The 15,293-nt window shown below is 46.7% G+C and overlaps 1 protein-coding gene across 1 annotated transcript in view; it reads right to left on the bottom strand.

Annotated features, from left to right (window-relative positions):
• The window catches only part of MYO18B (myosin XVIIIB), a 377,810-nt gene extending 369,136 nt beyond the window's left edge, over positions 1–8,674 (bottom strand). The window contains exons 1-2 of the mRNA XM_006869188.1: positions 8,627–8,674; positions 5,825–5,983 (exon numbers count right to left, since the gene is read on the bottom strand). Of these exons, the coding sequence (XP_006869250.1) occupies positions 5,825–5,983; positions 8,627–8,674 (207 nt within the window). The remainder of the gene's footprint in view (positions 1–5,824; positions 5,984–8,626) is intronic.
• Between the last annotated feature and the right edge of the window lie 6,619 nt (positions 8,675–15,293).

The raw sequence follows: 15,293 nt of genomic DNA, 5'->3' as shown, positions 1-15,293 counted from the left end.
GTATGGATAACATTGCTACAAATGGTTATTCCAGAACATTTAATTGTGTCCATGAGGAACCTGTACATAGGTCAAGAGGCAGTCACTAGAAGAGAACAAGGGGACACTGAATGGGTTAAAGTCAGCAAAGGTATGCACCAAGGTTGTATTCTTTCACCATACATATTCATTCTGCATGTTGAGCAAATAATTCAAGAAACTGGATTATATGAAGAAGAACATGGCGTCAGGATTGGAGAAAGACTCATTAACAACCTGTAATATGCATATGGTACAATCTTGCTTGCTGAAAGGGAAGAGGACTTAAAATACTTAACTGATGAAGATCAAAGACCACAGCCTTCAATACGGATCGTACTTCAATGTAAAGAAAACAAAAATCTTCACTACTGGACTAATAAATAACATCATGATAAACAGAGAAAAGATTGAACTTATCAGAGACTTCATCTTGCTTGTATCCACAATCAACACTCACAGAAACAGCAGTCAGGAAATCAAATGAGGATTGCATTAAATATATCTGCTACAAAAGACCTCTTTAAAGTGTTAAAAAGCAAAGATGTCAGTTTGAGGACTAAGGTGCCTGACCTAAGTGATGATATTTCCAATTGCCTAATATGCATGTGAAAGTTGGACAATGAATAAGGAAGACTGTAGAAAAATTGATGCATTTGAATTATAGTGCTGGAGAAGAATATTAGAATACCATAGACTGCCAGAATAACAAAGAGATCTGTCTTGGAAGAAGTGCAGCCAGAATACTGCAGCCAGAATACCTTAGAAGTCAGGATGGCAAGTATTCATCTCTCATACTTTAGACATGTTATCAAGAGGGACCAGTCCTTGGAGAAGGACACCGTGTTTGGTAAAGTGGAGGGTCAGTGAAAAAGAGGAAGACCCTCAATGAGATGGACTGACACAGTGGCAAAAACTATGGGCTCAAATATAACAACAATTATGAGGATGGTGCCAGACTAGACAGTGTGTCATTCTGTTGTGCATAGGATTGCTATGAGTCAGAACTGATTGGATGGCACCTAACACCAACAAAGGTCCATTAGGGCATCTCCTTCCACACCTGACCCTTCCCTGCTTCCATGTTTTTGTTCATGCTGAGCTGGCTGCCATGAAGGTCCTTTCCCTTTTCACTGTTATTTTATACCCAACTCAAATGCCACCTGCTCCACAAATCTTTACCTGATGACCTTAACCAGAACTTTATCTCATACATCCATCGAGTCCCAAAACTCTATGCTAGTACACCAGCAGCAGCAATGACCACGGTCTACACACCATCCCAGCTAGCGTCTCTCTCCTGTTTGAAGCTGTGGATGCTTCAAGAGCACTGTCTCTAGCTTCATCTTGTAATAATATGGATAGCAACCGTAATAGTCATATGTTCTAGTAAAGTTCTGTTGATTCAGTTCCAACTCATAGTGACCCTATGTACAATAGAACGAAACACTACCCAGTTCTGAGCCACCCTCACAATCTTTGTAATGTTTCAGCCCATTGTTGCAACCACTGTGCCAATCTTACTTGTTGGGGGGGAGGGCATCTTCTTTTTCGCTGACCCTTTACTTTACCGAACATGATATCCTTCTCTAAAGGCTAGTCCCTCCTGAAAACATGTCGAAAGTATGTGACACAATGTCTCAGCATCCTGGCTTCTGAGAAGCATCTGGCTGTACTTCTTCCAACACAGATTCGTTTATTCTTCTGGCAGTCCCTGGTATATTTAACATTCTTTGCCAACACTGTCGTTCAAAGGCATCATTTTTTCTTATGTCTTCCTTATGCATTGTCCAGTTTCCTAGGCTTCAGATTGTTGTTGGGAAAGATGCTACTCAGCCCTCATAACCACCTTATAAACATGTTCTGAACTTCACCCGGTTTTACAAATGTTAGCTGGCCCAAGGAATAGAGTCCAATTGTAAAGCCAGATACTGACTCTAAAGTCAGTGTCCTTAGCTGCTGTGTACTACACGATCTTAACGAAGCCCTGGGCGATCTATAAGATAAGCAAGGAGCCCTGGGTGATTTATAAGATAAGCAGCAGACTGCAAATTACAAAGTCAGCAGTTCAAACCCACCAGTGGCTACTTGGGAGAAAGATGAGGCTGGCTGATACTGTAAAGACTTATAGTTTCAGAAACCCTAAGAGTTATGCGTCAGACTCAAATTGACTGCAGTGGGTTTGTTTAACAGCTGTCTCCTGGATAGGTTGTTTATATTTTATTTAAAAATACAGATGCCTTGGCCCCTGTCCAGAGCATCTGATGTAAGTGGCCTGGGTTTTGACACCCCAGTACATCCATGGCTGTGGGTCATTGTTCTAGCATCCAGGGCAAGTGGTTCAGGTGAACCTTCTGCCTCCAGGCAGGACACAGTCTTGGAAGGGGGTCTTGGCCAATGCCACTACTCTACACCATCTTGTCATTGAGTCAGCACCTTATTTTTAACCAACCACCCCATGGGGGTAGGCCACGCAAGGTAACCAGCACCAAAAACCCATTGCCATTATGCTGATTCCAACTCAGAGAGACCCTACAGGGCAAAGTAGACCTGCTCCCTTTAGTTTCTGAGACTGTCAATCATTACAGGAACAGACAGCCTCTTCTTTCTCCCTCAGTGGGGCTGCTGGCTTTGAACTGTCAATCTTTTGATTATCAAGCCAATGCCTAATCACAGCACCACTCGGGCTTCTTAACCAACACCCAAACCAAAGACCAAACTCACTGCCTAATCATTAAGTCTATTCTGACTCTGTAGTACCAGCTCTGTGCAGGGTTTCTGAGCCTGGTGTGGCGCTGTGGGTTAGTGCGCCAGACTGCAAAGCCATTTGAACTGCAAGGCTGTTGGTTCAAGCTCACCAGCTGCTCCTCGGAAACCCTATACAGGGTCGCTATGGTTTGGAACCGACTCAACGGCACTTAACAACAACAACAACAAATCTTAATGGAGCAGAAAACCTCATTCTTCTCCTACAGAGCGGCTGGTGGGTTTGAACTGCTGACCTTTCGGTTATCACTCCAGTGCTTATCTTACAACACCGTTGTTGTTGTTATTGTTGTTGTTAAGTCGGTTCCAACTCATAGTGACCCTATATAGGTTTTCCGAGGAGTGGCTGGTGAACTTGAACTACTGACCTTGAGGTTCAAACTAACTTTGCAGTGCAGTGCATTAACCTGCAGCGCCACACCACTAGGTCTCCTTTAATCAACACCATTGTTGTTAGGTACCACCGAGTCAGTTCCGACTCAACCAACACCAGGCTCCTTTAAATTCTCATCCTTAGGATTGTCAGTCGCCCAAACCCTTTTTCCTCTGCATCCTTAGCATGTGGGAAAGATTATGAGATAGCAAGTCCTGGATCGCATTCAGAATCACTGGAGCCAAGAGGAAGCTGACAACACATCCATTTTACAGATGAGAAAACTGAGACCAAGAGAGAAGAGAGTGGTAGGGCCAGATCTAGAACCCAGGTCACATGGTATATGCTACCCAGACTTTCTGACGCTCGCCTTCCTGAGTCTCGTTTTACTTCCCTGCAAAGGGGAGCTAGACTATAATGGCTCCTGGCAAGGATTAGCTGAGAAATGCAGAAAACAGCTGTTCTAGGACAAGGAGAAAAAGTGCACTGAGTTATTTACAAGTTTGGGACAAGACAGACGGTTTACTTGGTCAGACCAGCCAGGGCTTGCTGTCTCATAAGAGCGTGTCCTGAATCCTCCTCCTCCTGCCCCAGGGGACATCTTGACCCATGATCCAGCCACCTGTTGTGGTCTGAGACCTGTCCATCCCACATATTGGCACGGGGTCTCTGTTTAAGCCCAGCAGTGACCATTTGTCCCCATCCTCTGCTCAGCTCCACTTCTTAACTTGTGCACAGCAAGGCCAGAAAAGCCAGCAGCCTCATGGGAACTCTCCAATCTCTCTGAGGCTACAGCATCAGCCACCTCACTCAGCAGCCAGCCCTCCCCAAGCAAGTTCCTGAGAGCAGAAAACACACCGATCTGGCTCTGGCTCAGCCTCCATCTGGTATTGAGACCTTGAGAAAGCCACTTGACCCCTCTGGGTGTTAGTCTCCACCTCTGTGGTTACAAACTTGTCCATCCCATTGTTTTACAGGCAATCAAATGAGCCTACACACAGCAAAATGAGGATTAAGTCACGACAAACACACAGTAACATGGAATGGTGATTCACAACGCCACTGGGGTCGCTTTTGGCCCTCTATGAATGCACTGGGGCAAGCATGGGTGGGGGCAGAGCCTGTTCTCCTTGGCATCCTCTCCCACAAAGACTTGGCAGGACCGTCCCAGCAGCTGCTGTTGCTCAGCTCCTAAAGGCTTTCTCTCACACAGCCAAGTCATTGTCACAAACAGGTGGCGGCACATGTGGGACCCACTAGGGAAACACCAGTTGAGGGGCATGGAGAGGTGGAGCCAGAGTAGCCATTTGCCTCCACCCTACACCAGGCTCTGAGGCCACCAGATCTTGCTGCCCAATTATTGCAGCATTCATCCTACCTCAAGGGGGCATTGGAGAGACATAGGAAATACCCTTTCTGACTAACACTGTGATACTCCCATGAGCTCTGGTAGTGTAGTGGTTATGAATTGAATCGGGCTGTGAACCTTAAGGCCAGCAGTTCGAAACTACCAGCCGCTCCGCGGGAGAATGATGAGGCGTTCTGCTCCCGTAAAGATTTACAGCCTTGGAAACCCTGTACAGGGTCGCTATGGGTCGGAACCGACTCGACGGCACTTAACAACAACAACTCCCATGATGCATTGCACTCCAAGCCAGCCTCCTTGATGTGGAGCTAGGGCACCATGTTCCCTGGCAAGAAGGTGGAAGAAAGCAGTGACTGTCACAGGGCATGTTAATAAATCTCTAATCACAGGGCTACATCTTATCCAAACACTGTTTCAATCCTGCCGTGCTAATCAAAATACCAAAACCACCAAAACCACCCTGCCATCAAGTCGATTCTGACTCAGAGGAGCCCTATAGAGTAGACTGGTTTCCAAGGCTGTAAATCTTGACAGACGCAGACTGCCTCATCTTTCTCCCGAGGAGCTGCTTCTGGTGGCTTCAAATCACCGACCTTGTGGTGAGCAGCCCAACACTGAACCCATGGCCCTTTTTATTCAAAATTGGTAAGGGCTTTTAGAAGTCACAAACTAATCTGAAGAAATTCTAGCAGGAGCCTGGTACTGTGTAGCCAAACATGGATTAGGGATTAGGGGCATTCTGTGGGGGTCCAGGGAGTGAGCATGGGAGCTGGAGGGCATTTGGGGAGCTTAAGGCTATAGACATTTACTCCTGATATGAGAGAGCTTCGATATTTTAACAAGTAACACAAGTATACCAGTGAGTACAACTGAGTAGCTTTTTATGCCTTAATTATCTTTAGCCAATATTGAGGTTTCTCAAACTTTTGTTAGGTACTATGAGAACTGCTCAGGATATCAATTTGAATGAGCAGTTTCACTATTGCTCCTCAAATAAAAGTCATGTGATCAAATAATTACTCTTCAATTACAACCAAGGCAGGCATAGTGGGAATCAGAGGAAGAAGGACAGTAAGAGAACTTTTCCAGAACTATCTGAGCTGGGTTTTGAAGGATCCATAGGAGATCAATAGACCAAGTTGGAGAACGGACATTTCTCAAAGCAGGGAGAGACAGAGTAGAGGCAGGATGGCTTGGAGGCTCATCGAGTTAAAAGAACAGGAGCGACTCAGACAAGCTTAAAGGATACACTGGTGGGACTCGAAAGACACACCTGGTCTCATCCCCATGGGGCCACTTACCTCTTGCTCCTGAGGGGTGAGTACTGTCTGCTTCTTCCGCCTTGCTTCCTTGGACTCTTTCTCCGTCTCCCGGACCAATTGTTTAATGAAGCCCCCTGGGATGACAGAGAAAAGGGGAGGCGGGGAGGATGGTGGTGGGCTCTTGTCTTCTTCACGAATCTGTTTTGCAGAAGCAAAGAAGGAGAGAGCCCAGTGAATCAACCAGTGGGGAGGGAGTAATTGGTTATGAAGCATGAGAGAGAGCTGAGGAGGACATATATGACTAAGCCCAGGCATGAGAGCTCATGGCAAAGCAGGTAAGGCTTGAGAGGCTGTCAGGAGGCCTCAGAGCATGAAAATGGATGTGTGGGCAGCAGGCTATGAGGATCAGTGTATCTCCACCTGGTCCAAGGCTTCTCATGACATGAATCCGGACCCTTAAGGCCACTGGCCCACTCCTGAGCAAGGAATAGACCCATTTCATGGAAGACCTGCCTGACATGGATGGTCTACAGGGGACATCTTCACGTTCCTGCCTTGGCTTGGAGCAATTGGCTACTTACGTCAATATCACAACGCTAGAGTTACTGGTCTTGGTGACTCCATGTGTCTCAGAGTAGAATAGGGTTCCATAGGATTGCTGTCAAGGGCTGATTTTTTGGAATTACATTACCAGGCTTTTTCTTCTAAGGGTAGACTTGAACCATCAGTCTTTTGCTCAGTAATTGAGTGCTTAACTGTGCATCACCACCCAGAGTCATCATGAGTAAGAATCAATAGTAACTGGTTTCTTTCTTTCTTTTTTAGAGTTCCTAGACTTAAGCACTCAATTACTCACTGGATGGTTGGCTATTCAAGGCACCTCAGAAGACCATAAACCCACTGCCATTGAATTGATTCTGACGCAAAGTGACCCTAGAGGACGAAGTAAAACTTTTCTGCAAGGTTTATGAGACTGTCGATCTATTTTATAGAAACAGATTGGTCATCTGTCTCCCACAGATCGGTTGGAGGGCTCAAGCTGTCAACCTTTAGGTTTGCAGCCCGGTGATTAGCTTAACTTTCCTTGAAAGTTAGGCCTGACAATTTGCTTCTGAAAAGGTCACTGTCTTTGGATACACTATGGAGCAGTTCTACTCTGCACATGTGGAATTGCCTGCCATGAGTAGGAATCTATTCATTGACAACCAGCAATAAAAGAAGAGTTAGTAGACTAGATTAATAATGGCAGCAGGTGTCTATGAACCACTTACTGTGGGCCAGGAGCATGGTAAGGTAGACAAGGTCTTAGCCCACTCACTCAATTGACTTAGTTGCTATATAGCATTTTGATGGTCTTGGGACAGGGGACCTAAAACAGTAATACTGGGCTTTAGGAATCTGTTTTCAGATACATAGTCCAGACCAGAGTTGACTGGACTTGGTTGAGGCTGAAGCCCCTTTGTTCACCACAGCCACCTGGGGACATAGGATCCCCTGTGGACAATGGGGTTGTCTTTAACGAGCATTAATGTAACTGCCTGTGAAAACAATACCCATGATTTATGTGGAAGTTATACATGGGCTTAAAACAACCTCTTTATCAAGGTTTGAAGGCAGATTTGACCTTTGCAGTCAGGCCAAGATTTAAAGGGAAAACCTCAAAAAAAAACCCCAAAATACCGAGAAGGTAAAGCAGAGCCCCTGGAATATGGCATAGATGCAGGGCTCTGCCCGAGGACAGAGAAGCACCAGAGGACAAAAAGCCTGCGCACTCATTTACACTCCACTTTTTTCTTCCCAAGAAGCCCTGGTGTAAGTTGGCAGTTCAAACCCACCAGCCACTATGGAGGAGAGAGATGAAGCTGTAATGATTTACAGCCTCAGAAACCTTATATAAGGGCACTGTGAGTGGGGATTGACTCCTCCCAGGAGTCCCTGGGTGGTGCAAATGGTTAACATACTCATCTGCTAAACAAAAGGCTGGGTGTTCGAGTCTACCCAGAGGCACCTCAAAAGAAAGGCCTGGCACCTACTTCTGAAAATTCAGACACTGAAAACCCTATGGAGCATACTTCTAGTCTGACTCACATGGTGTCTCCATGAATTGGTGCCAACTTGATGACAATTAATTTCTCCTTCCCAGTGTGGACTGAAATGTACCCGTAAGAGAGTAAATCTGCACACGTACTCCACAGATGTCAACCTGTGCTTCTTCCCAAGCTACCTTCAACCCCATATGGAGTTGGGTGGCACAGCAGTCTGGGTGGCACAGGGGCAGCATGAGAGAAATTCTCACCCACCCCATTTGTCTACCTCCAACTCATCAAGGCTGGTGGGAGGAGGGGTGGAGGAGATGACCGACATCAAAGAAAGAGGTAACCCATCATATTCTCTTGTGAGACATATGAGGGGACTTCAAAAAGTTTGTGGAAACAATGAAGTAGGAAGATACGGCATTTTTTCCATGAACTTTTTGAAGCCCTCTTGTGGAAAAGAAGAAAGGAGTTATAAGTAGGGAGAAGAGTCAGTTTTTAGTTCTTCACAAGGACAGAAGGCATGGTAGCCAAGAAAACTGCCTCCACTATCCCTCTTCTTCCCACACAAACCCGAGTGTTCATCAGAGCGGCTTGAGGATGGAGATGGGATGCCCAGTCTACTCTCATTTCTCTACCACCAACCGAGGAACGGGAAAGGAGACCGGCAGCAGGAAGCCACAGGAGTGGTCAAGAGCACGGCCAACCAAGCTGGTTATGAGAAGACGGGACATGGGACCTGGACTCGCCACAGAGGGGAGCTAGAGATTTCAGCCTCCCCTCCCAAGGCATCTCCCAAGGCCTGAGCATCACTTTCCTTCTGCTCCCATAGGGCGAGGCGTGAGGAGATGGCCATGCTGACGCAGTGTCAGGCGATGAGATGAAGTGAGCAGGCGGTTCTTGTCAGACAGCACAGACGAGGTTCTACAGACAGACAAACCACATATGATGGATGGACACGAGACTGACACATAAGACACAGCGGGGGAGAGAAAAGAGAGACATGGTTAGGTCATGTGTACAGCCCAGATCCCACACCCCATCAATGCCACAGACCCAGACCCTCTCTCATGGTCATTGCCTCCCACCCAGTGCAAAGGTCAGTGGGGAGAGGCCACTGGTTGTGGAAGGGGCAATGCACTGACATCCTTGTCCCCTTGACTCCATACTTTTTCTGGAACATTCTCTTGAAGCAATAAGAATGGGATTCAACAAGTTCATGGAAAACTGGAATGAAAAGTGAATGGAATTTTTTCCCCATGAATTTGTTGAATCCCTCTCACGCATATAATCAGAATAGTCCATAATCCAAGGAATAGCAGAAGACCAGCTGCTCTTACCAAAGAATGTGGCTGGTGTTAGATGCAGATATGGTCAAATGTGGTTGTTATTAGACGCAGATGTGATAGTCGATTTTCAATTTGTAGCAACCCCCGTGTGATGGAATTTTTCTAGATTGTAATCTTGAAGGGAGCAGATTGGCAGATCTTTCTCCAGCGGCATCTCTGGGTGGGTTTGAACCACAGACACTTTCAGTTAGTAGCAAAGTCCTGAACCTTTCTACTGCCAGGGCTCTATTACTAAGAAACACAGCTGTGTAGGTCCAACAACCAGATCAAAGTCAAACAAACAAATACTTTGACTCTGTTGAGAAGACATTCAAATGTAGGCTAATGCAATCCATGATGGTAGAGTTCAGAGGAGCTTCTAGTCTGGCTGGGAATGAGTCAGGATACAATTTCTGGGCTGATGATGATGGTCTACATTTTCATCTGGGTAATGGCTATACAGGTGGATTACTTTTAAAGTTTCATGTAGCCTTACAATTAAATACCCAACATTTTGCTGCATATAATTCATATGTCAGTTCAAACAATAAACACAACATTGCCAGATTCCTAAAACCCTCCTCCACCACCCATCTGTTAATCTGCCATCCTGTGGTTGCTATGGTGCTGAAAGCTAAGCCTCTGGTATTTCAAACACCAGCAGGGTCACCCTTGGCAGACAGCTTTCAGCAGAGCTTCCTAGACTAAAACAGATTAGGAAGACAGGACTGGCGATCTACTTCTGAAAACCAGCCAATGAAAACCCTATGGATTCCAAGAGAATATTGTCTAATATAGTGCTGGGGATTGGAAGGCACTCAGAATACACAGAGACCACATCAATGCACCTGAGCAATGTTTTGTTCTGCCATATGTTGGTTTAGCATGAGCCAACTCAACAGCAAGCCCCTGGTCCTATTCCCACAAGTGCTCCAACTATCCTAACTTCTAATTCAGATAGTGGTTTGGGGTGTCTTTGTTTGCTTGTCTGTCACTCTATGCAGATTAAATAAGGGCAAGAAATTAGGGCTCCTAATTGCCCTAGCACTTAGAGGAAACTTGAGCCATCCTATGGAGAGCCTTTAACACATTCATAACTTTTGACCTAGAAAGACCTCTTTTAAAAAACAAATTCAAGGATGTAATCCTGAACAAGAAAACATAGCATCAAAAAAGCAACCACAATGTCAGAGAAGGATGAATTAATGAGAGTACATCCCCTTGGAGTGATAGTATGAATCCTTTGACAAGGTTGTTTGGGAAACCATGTTTTTTAAGCAGCTTTTTGAAGGTATAATGTGCATGCTATAGCATCATCCATTTTAAGTGTACAATGTACAGATTTTTAGTAAATTTACAAAGTTGTGCAATCATCACCACTACCTAATTTTGGAATTTTTCTGTCACCTCAAAATGTTCCTATCACCCCAGAATATTCCTATCACCCCTAGAACATTTCTATCATCCCCAGGACATTCCTATCATCCCAAAATGCTTCCTCATGTCCATTTGCCATCACTTGCAAATCCTATCCTCAGGTGTGGGCAATCAGCTACCCCACTTTCTGGGCATCTGCCTTTCTCAGGAAATTTCATATAAATGAAACCTTGTAATACGTGGTCTTTTACATCTGACTTATTTCACTCAGCTAGTTTTCCAGGTTCATGAATGTCATCTCATGTAGTGGTGGTAGTTGTGTGCTATGGAGTCGTTTCTGACTCACAGCAATCCTGTGTAGGGTTTCCAAGGCTTTAGGGGAGAGAAAGCCTCATCTTTCTCCCATGAAACAACTGGTAGTTTTGAACTGCTGACCCTGAAGTTAGCAGCCTGATTCATATTCACTACGCTACCAAAGCTCCTCTGTCGTTGCATGTACCCGAACTTGATTCCTTTTTTGTTGCTGAATAATATTCCACAGTATGGACATATTATATTTTATTTATCTATTCATCAGTTGTGGCTCATTGGGGTAGGCATAGGACTGCTAACTGTAAAGTTAGCAGTTCTACTCCATGCCAGAAAGATACGGCAGTCTGTCCCAGAAAAGACGTACAGTCTCAGAAACCCTAAGGACCTGGAGATGGTCCTGAGGGGTTGCTGTGAGTTGGAAAGGACTCAACGGTATTGCTGGATTATTTCCACTTTGGGAGGCATCATGAACAAAGCTGGAACCTTGGCACTGGACTTCAAAATGAAAGATTGATGGTTCAAACCCACCAGCCACTACTCAGAAACCCTACTGACTCAGGACCAACTCCACAGCAGTTAACAACAACAACAACAAAGCTACTGTCAACATTCACACACAAGTCTGTGAAAGCATATGTTTTCATTTCTCCTGACTAGTTTCCCAGGAGTTGAATGGCTGTGTCATATGGTAACTTGATGTTTGACTGTTAGGAAACTGCCAGGCAGCTTTTTAATGTGACTGTGCCATCTTCCCTCCCCACGTGCTGTGTCTGGGGAGACTCTGTGATACAAGACAGAGCCCATGTGCGGTGGACAAGATGGAAGAGGATGCTGTGTACACACAGGCATCTCTGGGAGTGGGAAAAAAAAGCATCAAGATCTTCACAAAGGAGTGCTTTTGATGGGGAAAAGAAGAATCTTTCTTTTTCCTTTGACTTTTTTAGGTTCCGGCTCTGGGCTGACCTGTCCTTGGTGGAGTCCTTCACTGACTGCTCCCAGTCATTCCTGGAAAATGCTCCTGTCCCCGGTTCTGCTGGGTCAGAGAGCTTTAGTCCAAGACTTCCCTAAGGTCTTCTTCTTCTGACTTCCAGTGAGTTGTTCTAAAAAGATGGCTTGGGCTGCTGTTAGGAGCCCTGTTGATGCAGTGGGTTAAGCCTTGGGCAGATAGCCACAAAGTTGGTGGTTCGAACCCACCAGCTGATTCATGGGAGAAAGATGAGGCAGTCTGTTCCCATAAAGATTTACAGCCTGGGAAACCCCCAAGGACAGTTCTACTCTGTCTTATAGACTCGCTGTGAGTTGGAATGGGTTCTGCAGCAGTGGGTTAGGTTTGCACCTTGGAAGAAAGGCCTGGTGATCTGCTTCTGAAACATCAGCTACTGAAATCCCCATGGAGCACAGTTCTTCTCAGACACACCTGAGTGTATCCGTGAGTTGGAGTCGACTCCAGAGCCAGTAGTTTGGTTTTGGTTTGTTCTGGGAACGGATTGGTAATCACTGGTCAGTCTGACAGCAGCTGTGACCTCAGTAACCTACAGGGTCTCACAAGGAAGGAACCTGAAGGTCCAAAGAGCCTAGGAGGAACATGTCATCTATGGACAGACTCTAGATACAAGTCCAAGGGCAAACAGCCGGGTCAACCTGAGGATAAAGTCTCCTGCTGCATGTGCTCGCCAGCTTGCAAAGGCCCCGGGAAAACACATGAAACTGGAGAACTGGCAGGAAGTTGCCTCTCTGGGGTGGAGGTTTGGGGGACAGAGACCCCTTCCTCTGTTCATCTCCTCGGGAGATAAGGGAGAGACCCCGAAGTGGCCCACAGACAAAATCTACCTCCTACAGTCGGTGAGTGGCAACAGCGTTTGAATAGGCCTGGTGTGGATGGCTGCCCTCACCCACCAACCTTCCAGCCCAGGCTCCCGCCAGGTCTGAGGCTGCTTCCCAAGAATTGTCCTTGCCTTTGCAGTTCCAGGGGCATTCCTGGCTGTGAACCTGTGCTGTCCTCTGGGAGGCTGTCTGTGTCTCCACAGGGCATCAGCACACAGGGACAAACAAGGAGAGGAAGCCCAGTGAGGGGCCTCCACTGGCCATGCCTGGCCACTGGCAGGCTCCAGGCCAGCCCCACTGACCCAGGGCCAGGAGCCAGTCTTGCTGGCGCGACTTTGTCAAGCTTTAATTTAGGCAAATGCTCTACTCGTCACATTCTCTTCCAGTCTGATGCTCACACCTGCCCCGTCAGCTGCTGTTTTAAGCCCATGAGGAGGCCCCAGACGCTGGGAATTCATGCTATGAGGCCCCAGGTCTTCCCTTCAAAGTGAAGGAACTGTTGGACTGAAAGACAACTCCCAAAGTCAGGGATGGCTTGAAGCAGCTTTCCAGGCAGACACATGTTGGGACCACCATTGTCCATTCCCAACAAAGCAGCCAGTCCTCCAATGGAATCACCTGCTTCATAGAATAAGCATCCAAGGATTTATAGTAGTTATGGGGTCCCTTAGGTCCTGACTCTGCTGGTCCTCTGAACACCAACTACCTGAAGGACTCTTTCTCTTGTCATCTTGGGTGTTCCACACTCTTCCAGACACGTTCCCACCTCAGGGCCCTTGCACGTGCGGTTCCCTCTGTTCAAATGTTCTTCCTCACACATCTATAAGACTCATCCCTTCACCTCCTTCATGTCTCATCCAGAATCATCTTCTCAGTAAGCCTGTCCTCACCTCCCTATTTAAATCGTAGCACTATCCCCTCTCTGCTCCCCCCTTCCCCTACCCCCTCCCCACACACACATCCCGGGACTCCTCATCTCTTTATCCTATTCTTTTTCCCCAATGGCACTTAGTCCCTACCCATCATGCTGTGTATTTTATTTTTTGTTTGTTTCATGTCTTGCTCCCACCCCAGAATATGGTCCTGTGAAGACCAGACTCTTCATCTATGCTGTCCATTGAAGGAACCCCAGAAGAATCTTGGAACAGTGCCTGGTACAAAGTGAGCTTTCAATGAATATTTGTTGGATGAGTGGATAAATGAATGGTTAAAAAGATAGAAGGATGGATGAGTTGATGGGTTGGCAGATGGGTAGATGAATGGATGGATGGATGGGTGAGTGGATAAATGGATAGATGGGTGGGTGGATGTATGCACCTTGTCAGAAAGTGGTGGTGCAGGTTCTTGGGCCCAGATGGAATGACTTCAGAGGCTGGGGCAGGGCTCATAGTTATGGCAGCACACTGGCCTCCTGGCTCTGCCCATTACTGTGCCCAGCATGCAACAGCGTCTCAAGAAGTCACATGTCCTTACCTTCTTGTCTCTCATTCATACCCACTACTTCCAAGGACCTACTGGGCTACCTGATCCATGGTACCTTCCCCGAGGTTACCAGTCCAGGCCACCCTCCAGGGCTCTTTTCCACCCAGTCATCTTCCTCACCCTGTTCCCTACTTTGAGCAGCCACTGGGCTGTTGGTCCTTGATCATATCAATCTTCATTTAGAATTCTGTCTTGTCCACAGCTTGGGTGCTGAATGGATTTACTCCCCAGCTAGCTCCCAATGTCCTTGGGGACAGGCATAGGGTGGTGGCCATTGTCAGCATCAGCACGAGGCTTACCTGATCCAAGAGGAGGTCAGTCCAACAGGGAAAGGGAGATGCTGAGAGAATTGAAGACCCCACCTTCAATCGTAGGCTGGGTGTCCTGCTTACTCCTCCAGATCCACCCTACATCTCTTCATCCCACTCTGTCTGTGGATGCTGACTAGTGTTGACTCTACCTATGGCTTCCTGGCTCTCTCCACCTTCCAGGTGGGCAGTCATCTACCAGCAAAAAGTGATCAGAATGGGGCTAGAACTTGCCCAGTGAAGGAGGCTTCCTGTGGAGCCTCTGCATTGCATAAGACCATAGGTGGAAACCCGATCCCCATTCAGAATCTTCTGAGGTGGGAAATTTCCACTTGAAAGGACAAGCAGACCAGCCTGGAGTAGCTTGAAGAATAGAAGATAATTCTTGAAAGAAAGACCAGCAGGAAAAGTAAAACACAATAATGCAGTCCAATTGACTACTACAAGAATAAGCAAGTTGTTCGCCTGGGAGCCATCAAGGCAAGCGGTCAGGTACCCTCAGGGCAAACCTCCTTCCAAGACTAAGACTCAAGAGGAATACACAAGCAGGCATGTGGTCTTGATGGTGACCACACTGGTCTACCGATAAGGGGGAGTGGGGGAAAAACAGCAATGCAGTTCTGAGCTAAGTCAAACCATGTTCAATAGACTCCAGTCAACTTGGATTGGCACCTGGTTGGTGAGCAGTATAGCGAGACCTGGGGACTCCTGAGCCCAGAGATAGGGACATGGCCACAGAGGACTAGAGTGGAGAGTGAAGCATCCAGGTGATATAAAGTGAGGGGAGATATACAAGAACACCCATATTTGCAGATAGTACCCACTTGACCTGGCTTCAATGGCT

This window comes from Chrysochloris asiatica, unplaced genomic scaffold, assembly GCF_000296735.1.
Source record: "Chrysochloris asiatica unplaced genomic scaffold, ChrAsi1.0 scaffold00128, whole genome shotgun sequence".
In the NCBI taxonomy this organism is placed as follows: Eukaryota; Metazoa; Chordata; class Mammalia; order Afrosoricida; family Chrysochloridae; genus Chrysochloris; species Chrysochloris asiatica.
This window is presented reverse-complemented; position numbering and strand designations above follow the sequence as displayed.